We start from the raw sequence: 27,084 nt of genomic DNA, 5'->3' as shown, positions 1-27,084 counted from the left end.
AGATTTTAAGGAAGGCAAATTCAGTGAATCATGTGCTGATTATCATGGTTTTCAACTTCACTGCTCACGTTCTGCACCGGCTGGTAAGCATGCATTTATGTAACTTATTTCCTCAAATCTGTGTCTAGTTACTCATATAACTTGTGGTGAGTAAATTCTAAGACCCAACAAGGAAAACAAAGGAATTGTTGCTGTCATGCAGGCATTATAGAAGTAAATGTTAAAGTTCAGATAAAGGGTAGAAACAAATGTTTGTTGAAAAAAAAAATCAGTGTCTCCTGAATGTAGCTGCCTGGAATTGTCTAATATAACCAGGGTGACACATCTGCAGTTAATCAATGAAATCTCAGTTAATCCCTAAAAGTCTTCTTAGGTATTTGATAATTCTTCACCTAGGAAATACCTTCTAAGAATGACTATTCTGATTTCTTTTGCACTACATACATACTATGACTTTCACAACCCTCAAAGAATAAATTGATTTTCATCATGGTTTCACTTTCTTATGGCTCCAGAACAAAACACAGGCTTGGCAAGTGGAGAATATCTAAATGTAATTGACACTTTATCCTATGATAGGACAACCAAAGTGCAGAGAGAGTCTGCACCTTTCAGATTGGCTGAAGTAGATGAATATATGAATCAAATGGTAATGTTTTTAACTCTGCAACAAATGTTTGGAACATTTTGTACATACAAATTCAGGTCTTACACATTAAAATGGTTGTATGGTTGGGATGTTCCTTTTGCAAGAAAAGCAGATGGCTTGTGCATTCACTAATAGAAATTTCCTAATTTCTCTTTCTGTAAAGCCTTCAGTAACTTTTGTGAAACAGAATTTTCACAGTTGATGCACTTTGGAAATTTTATCTTTTATGTCAGTGGGGTTTGTAAGGTCTGGAATCAGGCGTCTGTCTGTTCCCTTGGGATCCTGTAACATAAATTTAAAAATACCCCATAAAAGTGTCATTAAAGAACTTATGCATGTGCTAAGTGATTTGCTGTGCTATGTTCCTTAAATGTCAAACTAACATTTTTAGCCTATCTTGTTGATAAAGAATGAAATGAACTTCTAGCATAAGCTGGAAACATTCTGTTTGTGGAACTAAACCGCTCAGAATTCTGCACAAAGGAGGTAATGAAAAACAACACTTCCATGTTGGATTCTTCCATTCAGAAAAAATTATTACATTCTTTTAAAAAGAATTTTGTCTTGCTAGTATTTGTTGCAAACACTATTTAATATTCCTGAAGCAGAAACAGTGCTAACAAGCATCTCTGAAAAATGTTGTGTCAGAGTTTGGAGATTTTCTTGGTTTGTATTTTTGCATCAGGAGCAGAATCAAATAAACACTGACACATTGTCTTAATGTTTTGGGGGGTTTATGAATGATCATTTAAAGCAAATGCCATCTCATCATTTGCCTTCTAAAACTTTCCTTGATATATTTTTTTTGCCAGTCTTTAAGCAAGCCCTTTGTAGTTTCCAGTGTTGTACTGTGTTGGCTGAAGCCTGAATGGAGAATATAAACAAGTTTTGTTTGGCTTCCACATGTCTTTCCCTAAAAGGAACTTCTACTTGCTCAGCCATGGCTTTTGATAAAAATCAACTCAATCACACTCTTGGTTTTACTACCATGATGGCTTGAGTAGACTATTTCCCAACAATGCTGCTTGGCAGGCAGAAGAAAACTTTAAGCTATGGTAATTAACAGAAGTTTTCCTCTCAGAATTTAGGTATGGGTTGTTTTAGTTTGTCCATTTGTTTGTTTTCAAATGGTAATATGAAAACCTCCAGTGAAATCAACATCCCACATTGGGGTGCTGCCCTGAGGTTTGCTAATGTTTTCTTCTCTGCCCCATGGGCTTCCACCTCCAAAGCTGCAGCCTTGGGAATCTTCTATTTTGTCTCAATGAACTTCAGATTTTCAACTGTTGTTTTTTTGTTTTTTTAAGCATTTAAAAGACTCATCTAAAATTGTTCGTGTCACCAACAAATGGTAGGAAAAGGTATGTCAGCTATGAAAACATTAAGTACTCAGTGTTAACCTACAGAAAAGCAGCAACAGAAGAACAATATCCCTGTTCTTCTGTTCAATTTGCCATTCAAAATACTGTTTCTTTTAAGAGGTTTATTGTTTAAAATTTATTATGCTGTGCTTATCATATAATTCTTTTGGTACATAAAGCAGAGAATTCAATACAGAGAGATTTCACTTAAGAAAAGCTTTTCATGTAGTACTGATGTGTTGTTAATTTTAAACACACGACCTACAACAAAGTGAACACTGACAAAGTAAAGTGGTCCTGAAATACACTCTGATGTTCAAGAAATGGAGCTGGGACAGAAAAATATTAACCAGATTTTTATTTTGTTTTATTTTCAATTCTGATGCAAGTACCAACCTTGAGGCATATTTTTTTGGGATCTGCACGTACATCAAAACATCTTGGAGAGTAATAACCCTAGAATAAGAACAAAAATATTGATAAGGTCTGAGTACAGAATTTTTTTTTCCATGTAGAGCCTTATTGAAATTTTTAGGGGTTTATCACTTGCACAACAACAGTGAGTTTGAATTGGTTTAAGAGATGAAATGCATAACCCAGATTGGTTGATGAATGCCCCAGGAACAGATCAGAGACAATTGTTGGCTTTCATGGCACTTGGATCAGCTGGACTCTGTGTGAAAGCTTGAATGGAGCAGTGACATAGCTTTAGACATAGCAGAAAATGTGGGATTGGTAGATTTTTAGAGATGTCAAGCAATCTTAAAAAAAAAAAAAATCAAGCTTATTTTGATTTTTAAGACACTTACTCTGCAAAGAATTTTTAATACAATATATAGCATGAATGCAAGTGTCACAGCCACAGCAGTTTGTTTTCACCAATGCAAACCAGGCTGTTCCTAATAGAGAAATACAGAACCATTTTTCTGTTGTACTGCCCAGAGTAGAATTTCCTCCAGGACCTGGTGCATTTGCTATTCAGACTTCTCACAGCCAGCAAAACTTATCTGAATATTGCAGATGTAAATATTTGTGCAGATTCAAACATTATTATTATCCCTGATACTGGCTGTTCTACTTCATCTCTTGTCAGTCAGGAAGAGACTGAAAACATTCCACCTAAAATCATTATTGGTTGAGTCAGGGTACAGCACCTGAATTGTTCAGAAATGAGACATGCACAAAATCACATGGGTTTGACTCTGTGGCTTTTGGTAGAATGGTACAAGGCTAGAAGAAAAACCCACTTGTTTTTGCCTTTTATGTGGTTCTTTCACTGATGAGTATTTCAGGGCATCTCCTGTGGTGCTTGCAGGTGAAGAGAAAGGGAGAAATAAAATATTAATTCATACAAGGATGGAGACTGGGACTCAAATTTATATAGCATATATATAAATATACCATATATATACCTTGGTCTTCAGTGCTGGCAAGAGTCAGTCTTTTTGCTACTCAGCCTGAAGATGTACCATGAGCTACAACTGGAAGATCTATCTCTCTTTGGCACTACCCTCAGAATTAAAATGTCATTAATAATACACAAAATGAGCCTGTATCTAAAGAATAATGCAGAGTTAGCAGAGAGACCTGCCAGACTGAGGCACTCACCTCTTCCCCTGGGGGTCATGACTTCTATCCTTACATGGCTGGGATAAATGGCAACTAAACTGAATATAGAAATCTAACTTTTCCCAGAGGCATAATTTCTCCTCTGTGCTCTTCCTTCATTTAATGGGCTGTTGACTTTCAATGGAGAGTGGGGTTGTTCAACAAACTCTGAGAGAAGACACTAATGATTTATACTAGTGGATTTTATTTCCTGAGCTGTCCAGTAGCAATAGAAGTATATATATGTAAAGAATGTGCTGACCTTACAGAAAAAGCAAAAGCAAAAGCACTCCTTTGTTTGAGATGTGAAGTCAACACTTGCAAAACAGATGAGTCTGAGCAGTCTTCCTGTGTATCTTATACTTGCAAAGCCTAAATACAACCATGAAATGCTTGTATCTCATCTCTCAGAAGTGGGATTTTATGCTTAAGTCCTTTTTACTTGAATAATGAGCATAAATTGATAAACAGGTCTCTAGTATATTAGAAGATGCAAGGTGACTCGGTGTGGATGGGGAGGTCACTGAGGAATTTCAGGTTTCATAACAGTTAAGTCTTGAGTGATGTATCTATATGCAATTTCATAAAAATATAATTTTTATAATATTATAAAAAACAAGTCTGAAGCCTGTGAGCATTATAAGTAGAACAGACTGATGGCTGTGTATCAATAACTTTGGTAAGCAAAGGATGCTCCTCTGGTGATGCAGAATACAGTTGTATTTCATGTTTGAACACTGACTTCACTGTCAGTTCTGATGGCTGTGCGTATGATGTCATTTAGTACATTGTATATAAGTTACTGCTTGCTCTGTTAGAAACCCCAAATATGTTTTTTTCATGATTACACCACCAAAAATGTATAGAAACTCTGGCAGACTTCACAGACCTTTGTGATATTTGTATCAGTATTGTACTACGATCTACATTCATCTGATTTAAAAGAACCAAAACAACAAACAAAGAAAAAAACTTCCTGAAAACACAAGTTTAGTAAAATTTAGAAAGGACATCATGGGAGAGAGAGAATTATATGGAGTTATCTGTGCAGGCAGCTGAATGTTATACATAGCAAGTTCTGAGTGGTTCTGGAAGACTCATGTGTTTTTCCAAAAGTACATAGTGAGAAAGGATTCAGCTGCCTATTAGTCTCAGTCCTAAAATGTGCTGTTTTGCTGGTAAAATAATAAATTGAGAATGGTATCTCGAGGAATTATGTATCTGTATGTGCAAAAATATTCGTAATCATTTAGTTCTCTCTCATTTTTGTGTTCCTGCCTTTGGTGGAGAAGAGGGAGGGCATGTTGAAATCACTTAGATGCAACTACATCAATCTCTTGAGAAAGTGCAATTATTCAAAACCATTTGGCTGTATAGTTTTTGGAATCAAGCAGCCTCAGGTTTCTGTTTTAAAGTTTTGAACATTGAAGATTATTATTTCTAAAATGGATATATTTTTTTGTGTATGGAAATGTTATGATCCAATTATTAAGGTTCTTTGGAAATACCTCTGCCCAAATTAAGGTACAAACGAGACCATATGCCAGTCAATAGTATGGGTTTTATTTAAGAGAAATTATGAGAGAGAGAGAGAAGAGAAGAGAGAAAAAGAGAAGTAGGAAAAGAGGTGGGGGGGACAGAAAGAGGGAAAGAGAAAATATCACCATCCATGGATCCCAATGATGTTGCGTTGATCCTCTCCAGCCGGTCTCCTTGGTGGTGATGGTCCCCCCAAAAGCACAGAATGCCATGGGTTAATACACACTCAGACCAGGGGCAATGTCTAGGCATGTCCCCCCAGGGGAGGGGCAACCTCGAACAGCAGAATCTTCTTGCATCAGCTGCACTCCTGTGGTGCCAGGCCTAGCACTCTGGGGGGTCTGTGATGGATTGTGACTCCCCTCAGCTGCCTCTCACGTGAAAGTCCCATGGATGTAGCCAGTGATGTTGGGGGTTCCACAGCTGGGCCAGTTTGTGAAAACCTGGCTTCTGTGAGCTGTGCTCTGCCCCCACCCCAAACTCAGCCAGGGATGATTCTCAGCACAGCTGCTGGCTGTGGCCTTTGTGTATGCATACCTTTCCCTCAGCCTGAGATGATTGAACAATAGGGTTTCCCTTTATCTAATCTCAGCAGTTTGATTCAGTCCATAGTCCCAGTCAGGTATCTTCAGGGAGGTTTCCTTGATTGTAGCTTCTTTATACGGTTTTTGTTATAATGAGCAAAATTTTATATCAATGTTTGAGGCATGAACTATTTCAGTCTCTGACAGAGAGGCAAGGGACAGGACAGATTGCTAGTAGGATGTGGGAGATGGGTATGACTGCCTGGCACAAAAGCCAGGGAGATACCTCCTTCCTGACTTTGGATAGCACAGAGCTGGAGGAGGAAAACAGTTGGAGAAGGAAAAGATTGCCTGTGGAGATATCAGAGCAAGTGGCTTTGTGGTGGATCTGACCTGGATTCTCAGGTGTCAGTTGATGCCACTGAGCTGCTGGATTCCTTCAGCAGGACACTCGTTTCAGTATTCCCCCTCTCCCTTTCCCCACAATATTTAGAGGTTTCATACCCTACAGACTGAAATTCCCCCACCAAAATCAGTCAGCAGGTCCCACCTCAAAGAGGGGGACACTGATTGTGTTGAAAAAGAAGAGTCTCACCTTTCCTTTTGCAGCCTGGAGAATTTCACTGGAGCAGACACACTGTGGGTTCACATTGCCTCACACACACCAGCTGCTGTCCCTGGGTCAGGATCTTCAAGAGCTTCCCTGGAATGCTCACTTGGGAAAGGAGAGAGAAGCCTGCTGGGTGAGCCTGGGCAGTGTCCAGTGAGGGGTCTGTCCCAGGCCCCCTTTTGTCCCTGCTGGATCATGTTCTCCAGGGCTCTCACAAACAGGGAACTATTTCTGAGCCTTTGCTGGTATCAGAGCTCTGCTTCTAATCTGCCCTTGACTTTGTCCAGGAAATGAGTAACAGGAGAGAGCCTCAGCAACGAGACCTGTGGGAAAGCAGTTTGTCTCTGTGTCAGGTTCCTCTTTGGTTTTAAAGCAACCCCAATCCTGAAATCTTGTCTTCTGAACTGCCTGAACTTGCCCCTTCTCATTCCTGGTGTGAATCCCTAGGACCCTGCACTACAAAATTTGATTCCTGGTTCAAATGTTGTTTTGCTACTTGTATACCACAACTTCAAAGGTATTTGACTTTCACCATGCAGTTTCCAAAAGGATTCATGCAATAATGGAATGCTGTGTGTGAGCTGGAGCACAGGCATACAGCAGAGGGATGATTTAATAATGCAGAAATGTCATTTTTTCTGAGAAGAGGTGAATCAATGTTGCTCTCTTGGCTACAACCATTAGAAAGCTAGAGGTTTCATCTGAGTCATCTTCTACACTCCCTTGGGAGTCTGACAGCAACCTACAATGAATTCAACAGAATTCCTAGAAAGCTGAAATGAGATGATTCCCACCCAGACTGACATGTGTCTGGGAGCTGGGATGCTCCTGCTGGAATCTGGTGTGTGTGGAGACCCTGGGAGCAGAACTGCCTCCTCTCTTCCTCACTAACACTGTGTTTGTGTCCCCAGCTATGGAATCTCACATTCCCTCACTGGGCCAATCCTTTCCAGTGCAAACAGTTCCTGATCCATGAGCTAAAGGGGCTCCAGGAGAGCTGGAGAGGGACTTTGGACAAGGGCCTGGAGGGACAGGACAAGGGGATATGGCTTTCTCACTGACAGAGGGTGGGTTCAGATGTGATATTGGGGAGAAATCCTTCCCTGTGAGGGTGCTGAGGCACAGGTTGACCAGAGAAGCAATGGCTGCCTCAGGATCCCAGGAAGTGTTCCAGGCCAGGGTGGATGGGGTTTTGAGCAACCTGGACTTTTGGAAGCTGTTGCGGCTGGTGAAGGGGTGGGATCAGTAAAAACAGCCACAAGTGCTCACAGGATGGAGGAGAAGAAGGATGAGCTCTGGTGAAGTGCTGATAGGGGGATAACAGCACTGCTAAATCTGATCTCTTATAACTTTTATTGTATCATTAAGGGGGTTGGCAGTAATTAATGTGGGGTCTAACTGCTGATAACCTGGCTGCAAGCAACTCTTTTCTGTCCTTCCCTTGGACAGAGTGTGCCCACAGCAGAATGAGAAAAATGGAAATTCTTGTCTCAGTTGTGCTCCCTTGAGTCCAGGGAAGGTTTTGGCAATGATCCCAGAGCTCTTCCCAGAAAGGGAGTTGTTTCTGAGAAGCATGCAGCTGCCTCCCCAGCACTGCCAGCACTGTCAGCATTCCAGTGCCACCAGCACCACCAGCATCCCTCTGCTGCTGGAGGGACCATGACCCCTCAGGGGACAGAAATGAGCAATGGTAGAAACCTGTAGGGAGAGGAAAGGGACAGCAGTTGGAGAATGGGACATTCTGCAGGGAAGGAGTGTTTCTAATCAAGAGGAAATGACGAGCCATTCCCACAGTTCTGGTGGAGCTTTTGAAAAAAGCCACTTCCCTTGCAGCAAAAGCAAAAAAAAAAAAAAAAGGAAGTGAAACTCAGATGTAGCCAAAACTGCAGTTTCCGACTCCCCTGTGACTCCACCGAGTCTTGGGAAGCAACACTGTGACAGGGCACAGAGAGGAGTCAGCAGGACAGGAGTGGGGACCTCCTGGGGATCTGGGCACTTTCTCCTTCATGTTACTGACCTGGGAGGATGTTGGGGAAGATGAAATAAGAAAGCCTTATAAATATGATTACCTGGCAAAAGATGCTGAGAATCTGGAAAATATAAGCGAGATTGAAATGAAGACAAGCTTTGAGTTACCAAACCCCATTTACTGAAGAACTAGAAAACAATGTTATGGCTGACTGGAGCTAATCCCCTCTTGATGAAGCAATACCCTCTGCTCGTAGGCAGGTCCAAGGGTCAGAGCAGACCCTGCCAACTGGGCAGAGCATCCAAAGAGCAGTTTTTAGAGTTTAAAATATAACGCCGTATGGTAATGCGATGGTTCTAATAGGTTGTATGTAAATGTTGTAGGATTTGTAGCTTGTTCTACATTGGTTAATAAGAATTAGAATATTCAACACAGAAGATGATTTATTGTATTGTAAATGGCAACCTCGCATCTTTTTCTTTTCTATCTTTTCTGCTCTATCTCTCTCTCTTTCTCTCTCTCTTTTTCCTCTGACCTCCTTTGGGCTGCGTCTGGCAGCCCCTGGCAGCTCTCCTACACCCATGCCCTTTCACAATTAACCCCATGCTCTATGACCTGACTTCAGAGATCTCTCATCTCTCGAAGATCGAACGAATCTTCGGATTTTGTTCCGACCATGCAAAACTGACAAACAAACCCATCTAATCCTATGGATCCAAATCCTACACGAGGATCTGCATTAGGATGTGGACCCCAAAGGAGCAAGTGATGCCAGGAACAGCCACTGATCTGGACAGACACCCTTTGCCTGCTGCTGCCCCACACTCAACAGGTCAGTGCAATGTTTTCCTTCCTCCCTACGCCACCTGCCTCCCCTCCAGCAGCTGCTCTGTTCCTGCCACCCTCTCCTGGTGACTGCAGTGTCCTCCCCAGCTCCTCCCTCTGCCCTGAGCTTCCCTTCTGTATCTTGATATTGAAATCAGATGGAAACAACTTTTTAACACAATGGAACACATTAGGAAGTGGGAATTCTTTATGTGTGCAGGTCACACGGAAGGATCTCTCCTTTTTCTGTGTGTGGAGAGATTTTACAACAGGGGTTTTATCTATTAAGGTCTTTCAAAGTCATAAAAAAGTGATTCTTTCCTAAGACATAAATATCACTGAATGTATTCACTGTATTCACTGTACAGGATTGCAGTATTCACTGAATGCTGCAATATTAAAGGTGACCCTCCTTGAACTTTTCCTCTGGGCATGCGCTGTTGCTTCTTGTTACAGAACTTGTCCCAAAAGCACTGGGGACTGTGTTCTGTGTTATCTGTTTCTCCACTGGTTCCACCCACATTTATCCTTCTCTGTCCACACCTTTACATCCTTTTATGTTTTTGTCTAGCTGGTCTTTCAGCAGCTTCAGGGAAGCTGAAAATTTTTATTCTCTGTGTTCTTTATCATTCTCCTGCCAAACATCCCAACCCTCCCACCTCCCTCTCCCACCCCACTATTTCCACTGCCCTCCTCCCCTGCACATCTCACTGCTCTCTACTGAATCCTTCCTGCTGCACGGAGCTGCTGAGGAGCTGCATGGTCCATCCTGGGATTCTCCAAGCACTGACTCCCCATCCACTCTGACCACAGCCAGGGGCCTCATCCCACTGCCTGCCCAGCGTCCATCCATGGAGGAGAGCACTGTCACCCCCTCTCCTGCCTCATCAACTGAAGAGGATGATCCATGTGAAATAGATGTCACCAGCATGGCCATACACAGTGTCACACTGCTCATCTGCCTCTGTGGGCTGGCTGGGAATGGGGCTGTCCTCTGCCTCCTCAGCCTGAAAGACCCTAACATCAAAATCTTTAATCTGGCTGTCGTGGACTTCTTCTTCCTCCTCTTCACAGTCCCCTCTGCCCTGCTCTTCCTGGTGGAGGAAGTGTCCTGCTCCACTATCATGTCCCAGGTGTACCTGAGCTTCCTTTACCAGATGTCTGTGGTCTCCTACTACTGGGGGCTGTGGCGGCTGACAGACACCAGCATTGGGATGGGCATGTACAAGCTGTACCAGGGCTTCTGCCACTGCCGCCTTCCAGAGCGCCTGCTGTGGGTGGTGCACAGTGTCGAATTCTGGGCTTTCTTCACTCTCATCACTGTCATTCCCACGATGACTTCCCTGTGTCCATCACACAAGCAGGAGCAATGTCGGGTGGCTCTCATCTCCACATTTGCATTCATCCTGCTCCTCTTTGCTGCACCCGACGTCATTACCAGATCAATCAACCTCATTAAGGCAAAACGTGGCTCCCAGCAGCAGCAACTCAACAAGCGTGACATTGTTATCTTCCTCGTTATGCTCTTCACTCTCCTCCTCACCATCTGGAACTTCCTGCACCAGCTCGGCTACATTGTTGTGTCCTCCCAGGTTTTTTCTTGCTCACCTGCATCAACAGCACCTACAAACCCTTCATCTACTTCCTAGTGGGGAGGTGTTGGAGGACCTGCCCCATGGGGTCACTAAGGGAATCTCTCCAGAGGGTTTTTGATGAGCAGAAAATCAACTCTGCCAGCAAAAAAGACACCACCACAGACACAGTGGTCTGAGCCTGTTGATCCCTTTGACTGCACTGCTGAGGGACCCTGGGACAGAGGCTGAGGGTTTCCTTGAGTCACCTGATTAATAAATATCCACAGGATCTCCCTCCCACACTGTATTCCTGCAGGAGAAGCGAGCAGGGGCATGTGGGAGGGATGCTCTGCAGGGAGCACACTGGAGCATGGCTTTCCTCTTCCCTCCCAGGTCCTAGAACACTATTCCCCCAAGGGAATATTTTGCAACACAGCTGTGATCCCAAAAATCCCCCTGGCACCTGGTTCCTGCATTCCCTTGCCCTTTAAGTGGGAATTTGTCACATTCTTTCATTCCAGAATTAAATCATTCCGAGTAAAGTGCAGGGATGATGGTGAATTCCACAGAATTCTGGTGCCTGAGACCAAAAAAGAACTTGAAATAAGGAAATTCACATCACCAGGTGCTTGGACCATTTTATTGTGCAGAAATCAGGGGGTTATGCTGCTGTTCTGCAGAATGAGGCCATCCTCTGGTTCCCCAGCATCAATGTCCAAGGAAGCCCTTCAGCATCTCCATCCTGAACCTGGCCATTCTCAGGAGGAGCTGAACAGCAACTCTGCACAGCAGCTTGAGCCAAAATCCAGGTTGTACTGATCTTTTTCACATTGTTACTACCCCATAATTAGATCTGGATTTATTTGTTTTGTTTGTTTCCAACATGGTAACTCTGACCCCAAAATTTGTTGAATAAACAACATCCATTCACTGCAGAGCTCATCCCTGGTGAACAGTGTCCAAAAATTGCTCGTTTCCTTAGTTTTTCCCACTCTAAAGCCTCTGTCTTGTCTGAGGAGGGCAGGTACCTGTCTCATACCAGAGCTCTTCCTAAGGCACTTTCTTGTAATGCTTGGGATGATGTAGACAGTGCCAAGAGCTCCTCATTCCTGGGAGAGACCTGGGCAGCAGACACATCTCTTGCTCAGGGGAAGTTGTCCCTCCTTTTCCCACTGCCTTAAATCCAGGGGAAGGCAACGTGCCACTGCTTCTGGAAAGGGAAGTGAGAGTGAAAGCCTTGGGTGGTGAGTCATGCTTTGGAGAGTGTCAAGGTTTAACCCTGACTAAACGCCAGGCATCTCAACTCTCTCTTGCTACAAAAAGAAAACTATAAAAAATACACACCAATCTCATGGGTCAAATGAGATAGGACACTGGTTGGCAGGAGGATGCACAGAAAAAGAAAAAGGGCAAGCAGGCTCCAAGCTTAAAGTTGATTTAATTACCTTACAGTGATTTAATTACCTAACAGAGTTGGAGGATAAATGCAAGGCAAAAATAAACTTTTCATACAGTTTTTGTTCACTCCCCCTGCCTCCCTCTAAAGAATCTATAGTATTCACCCCCTTTCCTCTTTTATAACCACCAAACCTGGGTAGGGGGGCAGGGTGTGGGGGGGTATTTTTTTCAGTCCACAGAGCAGGTCCATACATCTATTCATCACCACAGTTTTTCTACTACAAATACTCTTTATCTATACTTATCTCTCTTTCTCATCAGACAGTTTCTCTGCTCTCACTCCCACCCTCTTAAGAAGCAGTCTCTCTGCTCACCCCCCTTTCCCTCTTTCCAAACCCACAACACAGACAGGGGGCAGGTTGAGAGGGGTTTGTTCTCTGGTCAGTCCAATCAGGGAGAGGGGTTCTCTACTTAGCCAGGGGTCCCTCCCACAAGAGACAGTCCTCTGGGAACTTCTTTGGCGTGGGTCCAATCTCATGAGCAACATCCTGCCCGAATTCTGCTGCAACATGAGTCTCTTTGTCCATAAGGTGCTGTGCAGACTCTGCCAAGCTGAGGCCAGGCTGCTTCCATGCCAGGAGCAAGGAAAAGGCCTTTCTCTTCCTTGAAAAGGCCTCTGTAGCTTTATCGCTTTTGAGACTCCAAACTGGATCACTGCCCTCTCCAGGCATCTACCTGCTCCTCTGGCATGGGCTGTGGGTGCATTTCTGTACCCTTGTGGGCTCCATGGGCTGCAGGGGAACCTCCTGCTCCCCCCATGGCCTTCAGCACAGCTAGCAGAGAGTTTTCAGCTCCAGCACTGGAGCACCTCCTCTCCCACCTTTTTCACTGACCTTCACATCTCCATGCTGTTCTCCCTCACATATTTTCACCTCCACCTCCTCCTCCTCCAACTACAAAGAAGTGAAAAAAGCGTGTGCCTGCTTTGTTTTGATTTTTTCTTAAATATGTTTTCACAGAGGCGTAACCAGCACCTCCAATTGGCCCAAACTTGGCCAGCAGCATGTCCATCACCTTCAGAGCCATCAGAGATTGGCTCTGCTGGACTTGATGTAAAAACTTCCAGAACTTGCACTCAGGACACACAGGAGCCATCTCTGTGCCACTCCCCACCCCTCAGACACCTCCCCAGGCCTACCACAACAGCTTCTGAGGGGTCCAAATTTCTCCTAGATGTTAAAAATACTTTACTGATGTTTTGGGCCAATCAAAACCACCACATTGACTCACATGAGGTTAAACATCTAAGAAGCATTGATTAACAGAGTTGTTAATGATTAACAGAACAGAGGAACTTCCACAGCTGAGAGGGATTTTCTCTTCCTGTCTCCCATTTTCCTGTCCATTGGAAAGTAGAAACTTTCTGAGGTACAACCTCTTGTCCAGGAAAGGACTCCCATCATGAAGGGAGTTTCTCCCAAGGCAAGTGCAGAAGGATCATGATCCTTCCATGTATTTTTCTAGCTCCAAGCACCTTCCTTGTCTCCAGTGTCACCCAGCCACTCCGTACCTGAGCTTCTTGTTTTCCATGGAATCATAAAATGGTTAGGGGTGGAAGGGACTATAAAGACCATTCTCTTCCAACCCCATGCCACTGGTAGGGACACCTTCCACTAGAGTACATTGCTCCAAGCCCCATCCAACCTGTGCTGGAAAACTTCCAGGGATCCAGGGGCAGCCACAGCTTCCCTGGGAAACCTGTGCTAGGGTTTCACCACCCTCATATTCCCAGCCTATCCCCCAGATCCTTGATAGCATGGACTGGGAGAGAGAGAGAGAAGAGAGAACCATGGAAAATGTCACTACCCCTCAACAGGCTCTATTCCATGAAAAGTCCCATTTTCCTTCCCTCTCCCTCTTCCACACAGAAAATCCAGCCTTTGCCAAGTCTCCAGGCAGGGCCAGTTTCATTTTACCCCTGTTCCCCTTGTTTTCCCCAGAGGAGCACCACACGCACCTCAAGTGGCCAAACCTCAAGTCACAGTTGCAACATGAGTTCAGCTAAAATCATCCAGACAGCCCAGAGAAAATGGGAGGATCCAGGAGAGGCAGTTCCAGCTCCAACCCCTTGTCCTGACAGCCCACAGCCCCAAACTCAGTGTGCATTTTGGGAAAAGCTTTCCAGAGGCAATCCCAAACACCTGCCCACTCATCTGGGCAACAGAGCTCAGTGTGAATTTTCCCCACCTCAGTCTTCCCGTGTGTCAGGACCTGCTGGAGATGGACAGGAATCACTCAGGAATTGTTCTGCACTGCTGTGCCAAGATTTCTTATCCACCTCCATGCTGTTTTTAATGAAATACACAAAAAAAAGTATTTGCAGAACGTCTGATTCTTGGTGACTCAATTTTAATATTCCACAGGGTAGGAAGCTCATTTCTGGAGCAGAGAAAGCTCAGACCTCTTGAATAGGAAAGATTCAAAGCAAAGACTTGAAAACAAGAGCTTTCAAGGGTGTCCCTGGCAATGGAGAATGGGTCAGAATGTGATGATCTGTAAGGTTCCTTCCAACCCAAACCTTCCCATGATGATTCCTCACATCATCCAGAATCCACCCCAGGCAGGAGTTCCCCTGTTGCACACAGCACCAGCCTGACAGAGCTCCAGGGGCATTTGGACAGCACTCTCAGGCACAGGGAGGGATTGTTGGGATAGCCTGTGCAGGGCCAGGAGCTGAACTCTGTGATCCTCATGAGTCCCTTCAAACTCAGGATGTTTCATGATTCTATTTCACAGTGATTCTATTTCACGAGAATTCCACTTTATGATGATTCCACTGTGTTGTCCCTATTCCGGGGCTCTGGCACATCCTCAAAAGCCCTCTGGAAGGCAACTCTAACAGAGAGGGTGAATTCCTTTGCACAGCTCCCAGCCAGGAAGTAAATCAGAGGGTGGGCACTGCTGTTGGCACAGGCGAGCAGGACAGAGGTGCTGAGGGCAAAGACAGAGGGGTCAAAGGCTCTCAGCAAGAGCCAGAACCCAAAATCAGCGGTGAAGAAGGGAAAGAAGGTGACAGGCAGCAGGACCAGGGCACAGAGCTTCCGTGGGGGCTGTTTCCATGAGCAGCACAGGAGCCTGGCCAGCAGGGCTAGAGCAGAACAGATCAGGGTGAGCACTGAGAAGAGGTAGCTCAGCACCAAGGCCACCAGCACCAAAGGGCAGAAACAGGGGGTGACGGTGAGCAGGAAGGAGAGGAGCCAGAGCAAGGCACACAGGAGCACCGGGAAGCGCTGGGAGCGGTGGCAGGGCCAGCAGGACACAGGGAGGACAAAGAGAGCTGTCCCAGCACTGAGGGCTGTCAGAGAGTAGAGCCGGGCAGTGAAAGAGAAGAGGATGGTGACGTTCAGCCTGGGTGTCACACCCCGTGAGCCCAGCTGGTGGCAGAAGCTCTCTGGGACATAAAATATCCCCAGGGCGATGGTGATGAAGAGCAGGAAGGTGAAGTCAGCGATGGCCAGGCTGAGGATGCAGATGGTGATGGGGTTCCTGCGGGTGTGGAAGCCGAGGAGCCAGAGGACAACCCCGTTCCCCACCATTCCACACAGGCACAGGAGCAGCGTGACAGGGACTCTGCTCGAGTGGCTGTTGTCACACTGGGCCCAGTTGGAGTGCTTGTCCTCATTCCAGCTCCCGTTGGAGACTTTCCCACCGGGCTGGCTCCAGCAGGCAGAGCTGGCTGTGTCCGTGGCGGGGGACAATGTGCTCATTGTGACACCTCTGCTGCTTCTCCTTCCCCTCACACAGCTGGAGGGGTGACAAACACACACACCTTACCAACACTGCTGTCCCCCACACGTGGCTTTCCCCATCTTTTCCCACCCCCAGCTTCCATGTGGAGCAGCACAGGGAGAGGCAAGGGACAGGACAGATTGCTAGCAGGATATGGGAGATGGGTATGACTGCCTGGCACAAAAGCCAGGGAGATACCTCCTTCCTGACTTTGGATAGCACAGAGCTGGAGGAGGAAAACAGTTGGAGAAGGAAAAGATTGCCTGTGGAGATATCAGAGCAAGTGGCATTGTGGTGGATCTGACCTGGATTCTCAGGTGTCAGTTGATATCACTGAGCTGCTGGATTCCTTCAGCAGGACACTCGTTTCAGTATTCCCCCTCTCCCTTTCCCCACAATATTTAGAGGTTTCATACCCTACAGACTGAAATTCCCCCACCAAAATCAGTCAGCAGCTCCCACCTCAAAGAGGGGGACACTGATTGTGTTGAAAGAGAAGAGTCTCACCTTTCCTTTCTCAGCCTGGAGAATTTCACTGGAGCAGTCACACTGTGGGTTCACATTGCCTCACACACACCAGCTGCTGTCCCTGGGTCAGGATCTTCAGGAGCTTCCCTGGAATGCTCACTTGGGAAAGGGGAGAGAAGCCGGCTGAGTGAGCCTGGGCAGTGTCCAGTGAGGGGTCTGTCCCAGGCCCCCTTTTGTCCCTGCAGGATCATGTTCTCCAGGGCTCTCACAAACAGGGAACTATTTCTGAGCCTTTGCTGGTATCAGAGCTCTGCTTCTAATCTGCTCTTGACTTTGTCCAGGAAATGAGTAACAGGAAAAAGCCTCAGCAACAAGACCTGTAGGAAAAGCAGTTTGTCTCTGTGTCAGGTTCCTCTTTGGTTTTAAAGCAACCCCAGTCCTGAAATCTTGTCTTCTGAACTGCCTGAACTTGCCCCTCTCATTCCTGGGGTGAATCCCTAGGACCCTGCACTACAAAATTTGATTCCTGGTTCAAATATTGTTTTGCTACTTGTATACCACAACTTCAATGGTATTTGACTTTCACCATGCAGTTTCCAAGAGGATTCATGCAATAATGGAATGCTGTGTGTGAGCTGGAGCACAGGCATACAGCAGAGGGATGATTTAACATGTCAGAAATGTCATTTTTTTCTGAGAAGAGGTGAATCAATGTTGCTCTCTTGGCTACAACCATTAGAAAGCTAGAGGTTTCATCTGAGTCATCTTCTATTCTCCCTTGGGAGTCTGACAGCAACCTACAATGAATTCCACAGAATTCCTAGAAAGCTGAAATGAGATGATTCCCACCCAGACTGACATGTGTCTGGGAGCTGGGATGCTCCTGCTGGAATCTGGTGTGTGTGGAGACCTTGGGAGCAGAACTGCCTCCTCTCTTCCTCACTGACACTGTGTTTGTGTCCCCAGCTATGGAATCTCACATCCCCTCACTGGGCCAATCCTTTCCAGTGCAAACAGCTCCTGATCCATGAGCTAAAGGGGCTCCAGGAGAGGGACTTTGGGCAAGGGATTGGAGTGACAGGACAAGGGGGAATGGCTTCCCACTGACAGAGGGTGGGTTCAGATGTGATATTGGGGAGAAATCCTTCCCTGTGAGGGTGCTGAGGCCCTCGTACAGATTGTCCAGAGAAGCTGTGGCTGCCCCAGGATCCCTGGAATTGTTCCAGGCCAGATTGGATGGTGTTTGGAGTAACCTTGTCTGGTGAAAATGTCGCTGCTGGAAAAAGGGTGGGATCAGGTAAAAACAACCACAAGTGCTCACAGGACTGAGGAGGAGGAAGAGGAGGAGGAGGAGGAGGAGCTGCTAGTGAAAGGCTTCAACAGAGTGTGCCTGCATAAGAATGTCAACAAAGGGGAATTCTTGTCTCAGTTGTGCTCCCTTGAGTCCAGGGAAGGTTTTGGCAATGATCCCAGAGCTCTTTCCAGAAAGGGAGTTGTTTCTGACAAGCACCCAGCTGCCTTCCCAGCACTGCCAGCACTGTCAGCATTCCAGTGCCACCAGCACCACCAGCATCCCTCTGCTGCTGGAGGGACCATGACCCCTCAGGGAACAGAAATGAGCAATGGTAGAAAACTGTTGGGAGTGGGACGGCAGGCAGAAGATTGGACATTCTGCAGGGAAGAAGTGTTTCTAGTCAAGAGGAAATGACAAGCCATTCACACAGTTCTGGTGGAGCTTTTGAAAAAAGTCACTTCCTTTACAGAAAAAGAAAAAAGTAAAAGAGAAACTCAGATGTAGCCAGAGCGGCAGTTTCCGACTTCCCCGTGACTCCACCAACCCTTAGGAAGCAAGACTGTGACAGGGCACAGAGAGAAGTCAGCAGGGCAGGAGTGGGGACCTCCTGGGGATCTGGGCACTTTCTCCTTCATGTTACTGTCCTTGGAGGCTCTGCTTTAGGATATGGATCCAAAAGGAGCAAGAGATGCTGGGAACTGCCACTGATCTGGACAGACACCTTTTGCCTGCTGCTGCCCCACACCGACCAGGTCAGTGCAATGCTTTCCTTCCTCCCTACCCCACCTGCCTCTCCTCCAGCAGCTGCTCTGTTCCTGCCACCCTCTCCCAGTGACTGCAGTGTCCTCCCCAGCTCCTCCCTCCTCTGCCCTGACCTTCCCTTCCGCATCTCCTGCTGGACATCCCAACCCTCCCACCTCCCTCTCCCACACCACCATTTTCAGCACTCTCCTCCCCTGCACATCTCACTTCTCTCCACTGAATCCCTCCTGCTGCAGGGAGCTGCTGAGGAGCTGCATGGTCAATCCCAGGATTCTCCAAGCACTGACCACTGACTTCCCATCCACTCTGACCACAGCTGGGATCCATATCCCACTGCCTGCCCTGCGTACATCCATGGAGCTGAGCACCACATCCCAACCTTCCACTTCACCTACTGATGGAGACGATCTGTGTGGGATAGATGTCACTGACTTGGCCATAGATGATGCCACACTGCTCATCTGCCTCTGTGGGCTGGCTGGGAATGGGGCTGTTGGCTGGCTCCTTGGCTTCCGCATGCAAAAGAGCCCCATCACTGTCTACATCTTCCATCTGGCTGTCATCAACTTCCTGTTCCTCCTCTTCGTGGTCCCCTGCACTGTGCTCTTCCTGCACACAAATTTGTTCTGCTCTGCTGCCCCGTCCCTGCTGTACCTGATGTCATGTTTCCTGCTGTCCCTGTTCTCCTGCAACACAGGGATGTACCTGCTGACAGCCATCAGCATCGAGAGATTCATTTCCACCCTCTGCCCACTCCGGTGCCACTGCCACCGCCCCCAGCGCGTGTTATGGGTGGTGAATGTCCTGCTCTGGATGCTCTCCATCACTTTCGTTGTCACAGTGACTTCCCTGTGCCAATCACAGGAACACGAGCACTGCCAGGTGTCTCTCATCTCCATGTTTGCCATCAACCTCTTCCTCTTGGCCCCAGCTGTGGTCATTTCCAGCACAATCCTCTTCATTAATGCCAAGCAGCAACAACCCAAGAGGCTCAGCATCACTATCTTCCTCAGTGTGCTCTTCAGTCAGCCCATCACCCTCTGCAATTTCCTGCAGCAGCTCAGCTACACCATTGTGTCCTCCCAGGTTGCTTTCCTGCTCGCCTGCATCAACAGTGCCAGCAACTCCTTTATCTGCCTCTGCGTGGGGAGCTGGAGGAGACCCTGCTCCATGAGGTCACTCCAGCTCTCCCTCCAGAGGGTCTTGGGGGAGCCAGAAGAAGACACTGCCAGCAGCAATGATTCAGCCATGGACACAGCACTCTGAGCCTGTTGATCCCTTCCACTGCATTGCTGAAGGACCCTTGGACAGTGGCTGAGGGTTTCTTCAAGCCACCTGATTAATAAACATCCCCAACATCCCCCCTCCCACGATGTAATCCTGCAAGAGAAGACAACAGGGGCATGTGGGAGGGATGCACTCCAGGGAGTACATTGGAGAATGGCTTTCCTCCTCCCTCCCAGGACCTAAAAGACTACTCCCCCAAAAGGGATCCTTCCCAACACAACTGTAATTCCAAAAATCCCCCCAGCATGGTTCTTACATCCCACTGCAGTCTGATATCAACAAACAGCATCCTGAACCCTGAGCTGCCTTCACCCCGTCTGCCAGCGCTTGCTGCCTTCCTCTGGCTCCTGCTGCCAGCCAGGAATGGGGGTGGAGGGAGGGAGGGAGGGGACACAGGCATGGCTTGTGCTCCCTGCAGCAAACATGATCCCGAGTGCCCAGAGCTGGGATGGCAGCGGCACAGCCGGCATGGGCAGGATGGCCCAGGGGCTCAGCATTCCCTTCCCAGCTGCTCTCTGAGTGGCACAGCAAAAAAAACTCTCCAAATATAATTTCTTTTTAATGTTGTGAGTCAGGTGCAAAGGACTCAAAATTTCTTCCTCTCCCCTTGTTTCAGCTTCTCTCTCAGCAGACTGAGATGGTGCAGCTGCAAGGGGAAGGGAAGTCCATGGTCCTCAGCACAGCCATTTCCTTCCAGGAGCAGGGTGACACCTGTGTTTGTCACCACATTTTCCAAGGGGCATCACCCTCTCCCAGTGGCTTCACTGAGGTCACCAGCCCCACCACAGCCCACACCTTCCCACTATGCCCCACCCCATTCCAAACAGCCCCACCATGTCCCACACCCCCATCCCAACCTTCCATCACACTCCCCCATGTAGCCCACACACCTCCAGTCCTTCCCATCTCTCCCATTTCCAGCCCTGAGATTCCAGTCCCTCCCCATGGGATGCTCACCCCAGGCTGCCCCATAAGGCTCTGGGGAATGTTTCTGGGACACCTCTCTCCAGAGTTTCCCCCCTTAGTGTCCAGCCCCCCAGCCTCTTCTAGAAAGGAGCAAGAGGCAGCGGCAGGATGGATCCAGCAGCATTTATTGGGGTGGAGGAGCAGGAATGGCCGGGAGCAGCGGAGACACTGCCGGAGCTCCCGGCTGGAGCGGGGCAGGAGCAGGGCTGTGGGGCACTGCCTGGGGGAAGAGGGCCCTGAGGGTGGGGGTCTGAAGGGAATCAGGGGGAGATGGGAGGGGTCTGGGGTTTGTTGGAGGGGTCAGGAGGGATCTGGAGGTGGTCGGAGCGGGTCTGGATGCTGCTGATCCCAAATATTCCCCTGAAGGGCAGCAGAGCTCCACAGGTCATGCTCTATGGCTGCTTTATTTCCTCAGGAGCTATTGCCTAGCAGCAGTGACTGCCCATCCACCAGGGCAAGAACTAGAATACAATGCTTCAATTAACTGACAATCTTTTGCACTTTATTCTGACTTAATACCTGGTGGGCAGATCACCTGTTGCAGAACCAAAACATGGATGACCTTTTTTGCAGCATCTTCAGATCTCCTGGCATCTAGCAAGCCCAAAGACAGATTCCCATTAGTGCTTTTTAAAGGTGTTTGAACACAGCCCAAGCATCATCAGTCCATACAATAAAATCTTTATGGGCAGTTATAAAACTCCATACAAAGGGTGGACTGGTAATCTGAAATTCCTGATCCACCACCCGGCCATTCCAAGCAAAACATGCAATTCTCTTACAGCTCATGGCTTGTGCTTAGTATCCTTTAGCCTTGGAGAATTTCAAAATCCAGGAAGCTCACAGTCTTCTTCATCACTTGGGCCTTCTCTCCCAATCCCCTGTAATCATTTAATCTTCCAAAGTTTAACAATTCAACAGTTGGGTCTCAGCACTGTTCTTTAGTTTTGGTGGCCAGCAGAATATCATCAACATCTTGTAACAGAACATCTTGCAGTTTAAAGGTCTACTGTTCTTGTAATTCCTTTGCCAGTTGGTTCTCCAAAACTGTGGGGCTATTTCTAAATACTTGTGGAAATACAGACTTACCTGTGGATTTTCCCACTTAAATGTGAATAGTTCCTGGTGTTCATGGCTTAGACATGTGCAGAAAAAGGCATCCTTTAAATCTCTTCCAGTGAACCATTAAAATATTTTTTTTCTTACTGGGGGATGTTTTTTGCATGATTATGAGTGTATATGAGTTAGCTACCATTCTATCTTATCAATTGCTAAAAATCCCTTTCAATATTTCAAATTTAAAGGATATTGGTCATGTCTTACCAGGCCTGTGTGTGATTTTAGTTTGATTCTTAGAAGTTCCACTCTTTGATTTCCCAGGAATCTCACTGGCCGACACAATGGAGATTACTGGATCCTTAATATTCCTTGGAGTAGGTTCAGATTGGGAAGTCAGTTCCTGTAACATAAAAATTGAACATATTTATTGATATGTTCATAAGCATATCATAAGCATTGAACATATTACACATATTTTGGGATTTCAGGGATTTCAATGTGAATTTAATTGGGCTGAAAAGGGGCACGTTTCATGAGTACTGATGGCACTGACAACTGTGATAAAGTGATTCCTTAACTCCCCTTGCAGAGTATTTATTACTGAATAACCAGCTCCTGGCCCTACCAAAAATCCTGCTTTTCATTCCTCAGTTCCTCTGCTGGGGAAGAATCATCTGGTCCCTCTTCACAAATCCTCTGCTATTGCCCTGAGAGGGTTTGCAGAGGTGCTGGGTTTTACCTGAGGACATTTGCTCTTCTATACTTTTTACAATATCCACATTGATTTGTTCCCACTTTTCCTAATGAAGCTCGAGGAACTCAAACACTTCTCCTGCCATGAGACTCTCCCTTGCCACCCAGTGGTGAGAGTCCTTTGCTGATTTCTTTCTGCTCTCATTTTCTATTTAGTTCTGTTTAGTTATTTCCTGCTTGTGTTTTTTCCTATTTTCAATTCATACGTCCTGTCCATGCAACAAAAAGGAGTTTACTCATATCAAAACACTCAAAACCCTCTGTTGTCTGGATTTTCTGGAGTTTTATTCTAAAATCATCTGAGGGCTGCCCTAGGAAAAGAGGAGCCAGGAGACTTTTACTCTCCTCCCAAACCTCCTCTTACATTTATTGCTTTCTTATCTAAGCCTGCAGCTAGCCTTCTCACTCCTCTGCACAGGACTTTGCAACTCAATTTTAAAGCTTTTTTTTTCCTTAACCATCTAAATGCTTAGAGCAGACTTGTCCCATGCTACACACTAAACACCAATCCTTTTCTCCATGTTGTCTTTCTCTAAAGGCAAACCAAAAGGATCCAAAGGTACTACAATCCCTTTGCTATTCACAGTGATTTTTCCAAGGGAAAAACATTTCAGCATCCATCAATTCATCCCATTTTGTCCTCAACACAAGAAGAACATCAATTCTAAAAAATATTATTGTCTAAGGTACCATTTTGTGGCCACTTTTTCCCCAACTCTAATCCATACAAAGACTGCTGTTGATTACAATATTAAATTAAATTCTCCCTGGCAGCAGTTCCACCAGAGGATCCACCAATCTTCCTTCAATGTTTCAATGTACATACAAGTGGTGGTTTTTTTTTTAAATACCATCCCTTTTAATGCCTTTAGATTGACCTGAAACCATAATGACTGAATAACTGATTTAATCTCCAAAACAACCATGTTCCAACATAAAAAAAAAAAAAAAAGCCAAAACCAAAACCAAAAAACCCAAAAAATCCTACCAAAACATCCAAAAAACAAAAGCAAAACAAAAAAACCAAACCAACAATGCAGAACCAAAAACCAAGCCAGGTTCCAAAATGCCGAAAAAACTGCTTAAAAAAATACCAAAAACCTAGGTTACCAAAGACAAAAAAAATACCTTACAAAACACCAAAAAACTAAGTTACAAAAATACCAAAAACCACCAAGTATAAAAAACAGTAGTTTCAATATACCAAAATAATTTTGTTTCAAACTACCAGAATATCAAGTTCCAAATGAGCAAAAGAAGCCAATATCAAAATATCAAATTCCAAAATACCACTTTTGGAAGGCATCTTATATGGGCAGGCTTCCCACAGCAGAAAGAATGCCTCATTGTCAAAATGTCAAAACTGTGTCCCAAATCAATCCAGGAGAATCACTGGTTTTCTCCAGGAAAGTCCACATGCTGGCACACAATCTCTGGAGGAACAACCCAGGTTTTACATGAGATCAGGTAGTTCTCCCACCTGGTTTCACCAGAAATAATCCCAAAATGGGAAGGAATAAACATTCTAACACAATGTAAAGCACTAGGAAGCAGGAATTCTTTACCTCTGAAGGACACATGGAAGGATTTCTCCTTATTCTGTGTGCAGTGAGACTTTTCAACGGGGTTTTTATCCATTATAACCATACAGAGGCATTAAAACTTGTCTCTTATCTGATACCTAAACATCTGTTTCCTAGAACTAATTTCCATTCATCCACCTCCTCCTGGAAATCCTTTAATGGTCCTGCAGGTTCATTAAGAGAGGTCTCTAGTGGTTGTATTCACTGAATGCTGCAATATTACAGGCGACCTTGCTTGAACTTTTCCTTTGGCCATGCGCTGTTGCTTCTTCTTACAGAACATGCCCCAAAACCACTGGAAGCCTCCTTATCTGTTTCTCCACTGGTTTCACCCACGTTTATCATCCTGTGTCCATACCTTTTCATTCTTTTATCTTTTTGGCCACTTGGTCTTTGAAAACCTTCAGGGGAGCTGAAAATTTTTATTTACTATGTTATTTACCAATCCCCTGATAAATATCCAAACCCTCCCACCTCCCTCTCCCACCCCACCATTTCCACTGCCCTCCTCCCCTGCACATCTCACTGCTCTCCACTGAATCCTTCCTGCTGCAGGGAGCTGCTGAGGAGCTGCATGGTCCATCCTGGGATTCTCCAAGCAGACTCCCCATCCACTCTGACCACAGCCAGGGGCCTCATCCCACCACCTGTCCAGCGTCCATCCATGGAGGTGAGCACCGTGTCCCCACCTCCCCCATTACCCACTGAAGAAGATTCATGTGGGATTGATGCCACCAACGTGGGCATACACAGTGTCACACTGCTCATCAGCCTCTGTGGGCTGGCTGGGAATGGGGCTGTCCTCTGGTTCCTCCACTTCAACCCCATCACCGACTTCCTCTTCTACCAGACCATCACCGACTTCCTCTTCCTTGTCTTTATGGTCCCCTCCACCCTGCTCTTCCTGCTGGAGGATGTGTCCTGCTCTGCTCTTGTGCCCCTGAAGTATTCAAGCTTGCTTCTCCAGCTGTCACTGTTCTGCTATGACTTGGGGCTGTTACAGCTGGCATTCATCATCATTGAGAGATGCAGGTCCATCCTCTGCCCACTTTGCTGCAGTTGCAAAGTCCCTGAGCACCTGTTTTGGGTGGTGATGAATGTCCTGTTCTGGGTCTTCTTCTTAACTACGATGGCTGTCACTCCCACAGTGAATTCCCTATGCCAGTCACACGAGCAGGAGCACTGCCGGGTGGCTTTCATCTCTCTGTACACCCTGTACCTCATCCTCTTTGCTACAACCATGGTCCTTTCCAGCACAATCCTCTTCATTCATTTGAAGCATGGCTTCCAGCAGAAGCAACACCAGAGACTCCGTGTTGCTATCTTCTTCACTGTGGTCTTCAATCTGCCCCTCAGCCTCTGGAATTTCCTGGAGCAGCTCGGCTACACCGTTGTGTCCTCCCAGGTTGTTTTACTGCTCACCTGCATCACCAGCACCATCAAACCCTTCATCTACTTCTTGATGGGGAGCTGGAAGAGACACTTTTCCACGGAAAGCTTCAGGAGGCACTTCTCCAAGCAGTGTCTAAGGGAGGTCCTCCAGAGGGTCTTTGAGGAGCCAGAAGAAAACACTCCCTGAAGCAATGATCCCACCATGGACACGGCGGTCTGAGCCTTTTGGTCCCTTCCACTGCACTGCTGAAGGACCTCAGGACAGTGGCTGAGGTATTCCTTGAGCCACCGGATTAATAAATATCCACAGGATCATCCTCCCTGTGCTGCTGCATCCCCTTCCCCTTTCCAGGCTGCACTGGCATCTCAGAAATGCTCCTGAGGCCTCAGCCTTGAGGAGCAGCCCCTGGGCTCAGCTGCTCTGGAGCTGATCACAAACTCCATCTGCTCCCAGGAATTGCTGCTCTCCAACGAGCTCCTGGCTTTTAGGAACACCCTTGGAAACTGGTTTTCTTGTCTGAATGGCGCAACATCCCTGTTCTTACACTCCCAAAGAAAGTGTCTGACATGAAGTGCGGCCTGGTGAAACATGGTTGTGACTGAAGCCCATCTCTTGGGGCCTATAAACAGCAGTCCAAAAGGAGACCCTTGGAGCTCTCCTGGGCCCCAGAAGCACTGACCAGAACCTCCCTCTCAGTGGGGCCTCCCCGAGCCAGGAACTCACTTGTTTGCTGCATTTGGGGGATCCCCAAACACCTATTGATCCTGGGCTGATCCCCACACTGCTCCAGGCTCAACCATTCATCCATTCTGCAGATGCAAAAGAATCCAGACTGAGCACTTTACTGCCTTTGAGGGGAATTTCTCTCAGGGGTATTTTCACCCTGCACTGACTCTTTCTGCCTGTGTGCACACATGTGTCCATCTGCTATGGAAATGTGGGAGAAATGCTGCTCTCTCAGGTGTTTAAGTACCTGAGATATGTGAGTAAATTAGGCCTTTTAGGAAAGTGAAGGTGTAAGATTAAATGCTGTTTATTGTTATTCCTCTGTTGAATTGCTGAGTTTAAGGTATAAGTTCTGTTCTGTTTGTGTGCTGTTAAGCTTTTAGGCCATTTTCCTTTTTATCGTTACCCTCACTGTCCTTTTGTCACACACACACATGGATAGTTCTTTGTTGTGCTGTTCTTCAATATTAGAACTGGTTTTTACTGATATCCTTGCTGGTGGTTTTGTGCCTTCAGAAATTCTTCCTCTGCCCTGGCTTTGGCCTCTCCCCCAGCAGGCTCAGATGGTGCAGCTGCAAGGGGAGGGAGAGTCTGTGGTCCTCAGCACAGCCACCCCCTTTCAGGAGCAGGGTGACACCCCTGTTTATCACCACAGGCTCCACAGGGTATCACCCATCTCCCTGTGGCTTCACTGAGGTCACTGAGCTGGGGATGTTTACAGGGGCTCCAGGAACTGGAGAGGTACTTTGGACAAGGGCCTGCAGTGATGGGAAAAGGGGAAATGGCTTCCCACTGCCAGAGAACAGGGTGAGATGGAATATTGGGAAGGAATTCTTCCCTGTGAGGGTGCTGAGACCCTGGCACAAGATCCCAGAGATGCTCTGGCTGCCCCAGGATCCCTGGCAGTGTTCCAGGCCAGGGTGGATGAGGTTTGGAGCAATCTGGTC

The 27,084-nt window shown here is 46.6% G+C and overlaps 2 protein-coding genes across 3 annotated transcripts; one reads left to right on the top strand and one right to left on the bottom strand.

The window, feature by feature from the left end:
* The first annotated feature begins 8,786 nt into the window (after positions 1-8,786).
* On the top strand, positions 8,787-26,772 carry LOC146436880 (mas-related G-protein coupled receptor member H-like). 2 transcript variants are annotated; one of them, XM_085063290.1, is made up of 2 exons: positions 8,787-9,092; positions 24,574-26,772. In XM_085063290.1, the coding sequence occupies exon 2, from the start codon at positions 24,593-24,595 to the stop codon at positions 25,595-25,597; it is 1,005 nt and encodes a 334-aa protein (XP_084919416.1). In that variant the 5' UTR covers positions 8,787-9,092; positions 24,574-24,592; the 3' UTR covers positions 25,598-26,772. The 2 variants fall into 2 exon arrangements, with proteins under 2 accessions (XP_084919416.1, XP_084919415.1); XM_085063289.1 differs by lacking the exon at positions 24,574-26,772 and adding an exon at positions 18,607-20,053.
* On the bottom strand, positions 14,434-15,824 carry LOC146436881 (mas-related G-protein coupled receptor member X2-like). The gene has a single exon (XM_085063952.1). It carries the CDS (start codon positions 15,822-15,824, stop codon positions 14,880-14,882), a length of 945 nt encoding a protein of 314 aa, XP_084920078.1. The 3' UTR covers positions 14,434-14,879.
* Positions 26,773-27,084: the final 312 nt, after the last annotated feature.

The sequence above is a fragment of the Lichenostomus cassidix genome, chromosome 5 (assembly GCF_008360975.1).
Source record: "Lichenostomus cassidix isolate B80296 chromosome 5, HeHo_3.0, whole genome shotgun sequence".
Lineage (NCBI taxonomy): Eukaryota > Metazoa > Chordata > Aves > Passeriformes > Meliphagidae > Lichenostomus > Lichenostomus cassidix.
The sequence above is the reverse complement of the archived record's forward strand: the minus strand, read 5'-3'. Positions and strand labels throughout refer to the sequence as shown.

Bases quoted from the DNA above. Each gene is read 5' to 3' on its own strand.
- LOC146436881 (XM_085063952.1), bottom strand. From the start codon at position 15,824: ATGAGCACATTGTCCCCCGCCACGGACACAGCCAGCTCTGCCTGCTGG.
- LOC146436880 (XM_085063289.1), top strand. From the start codon at position 18,626: ATGGTCAATCCCAGGATTCTCCAAGCACTGACCACTGACTTCCCATCC.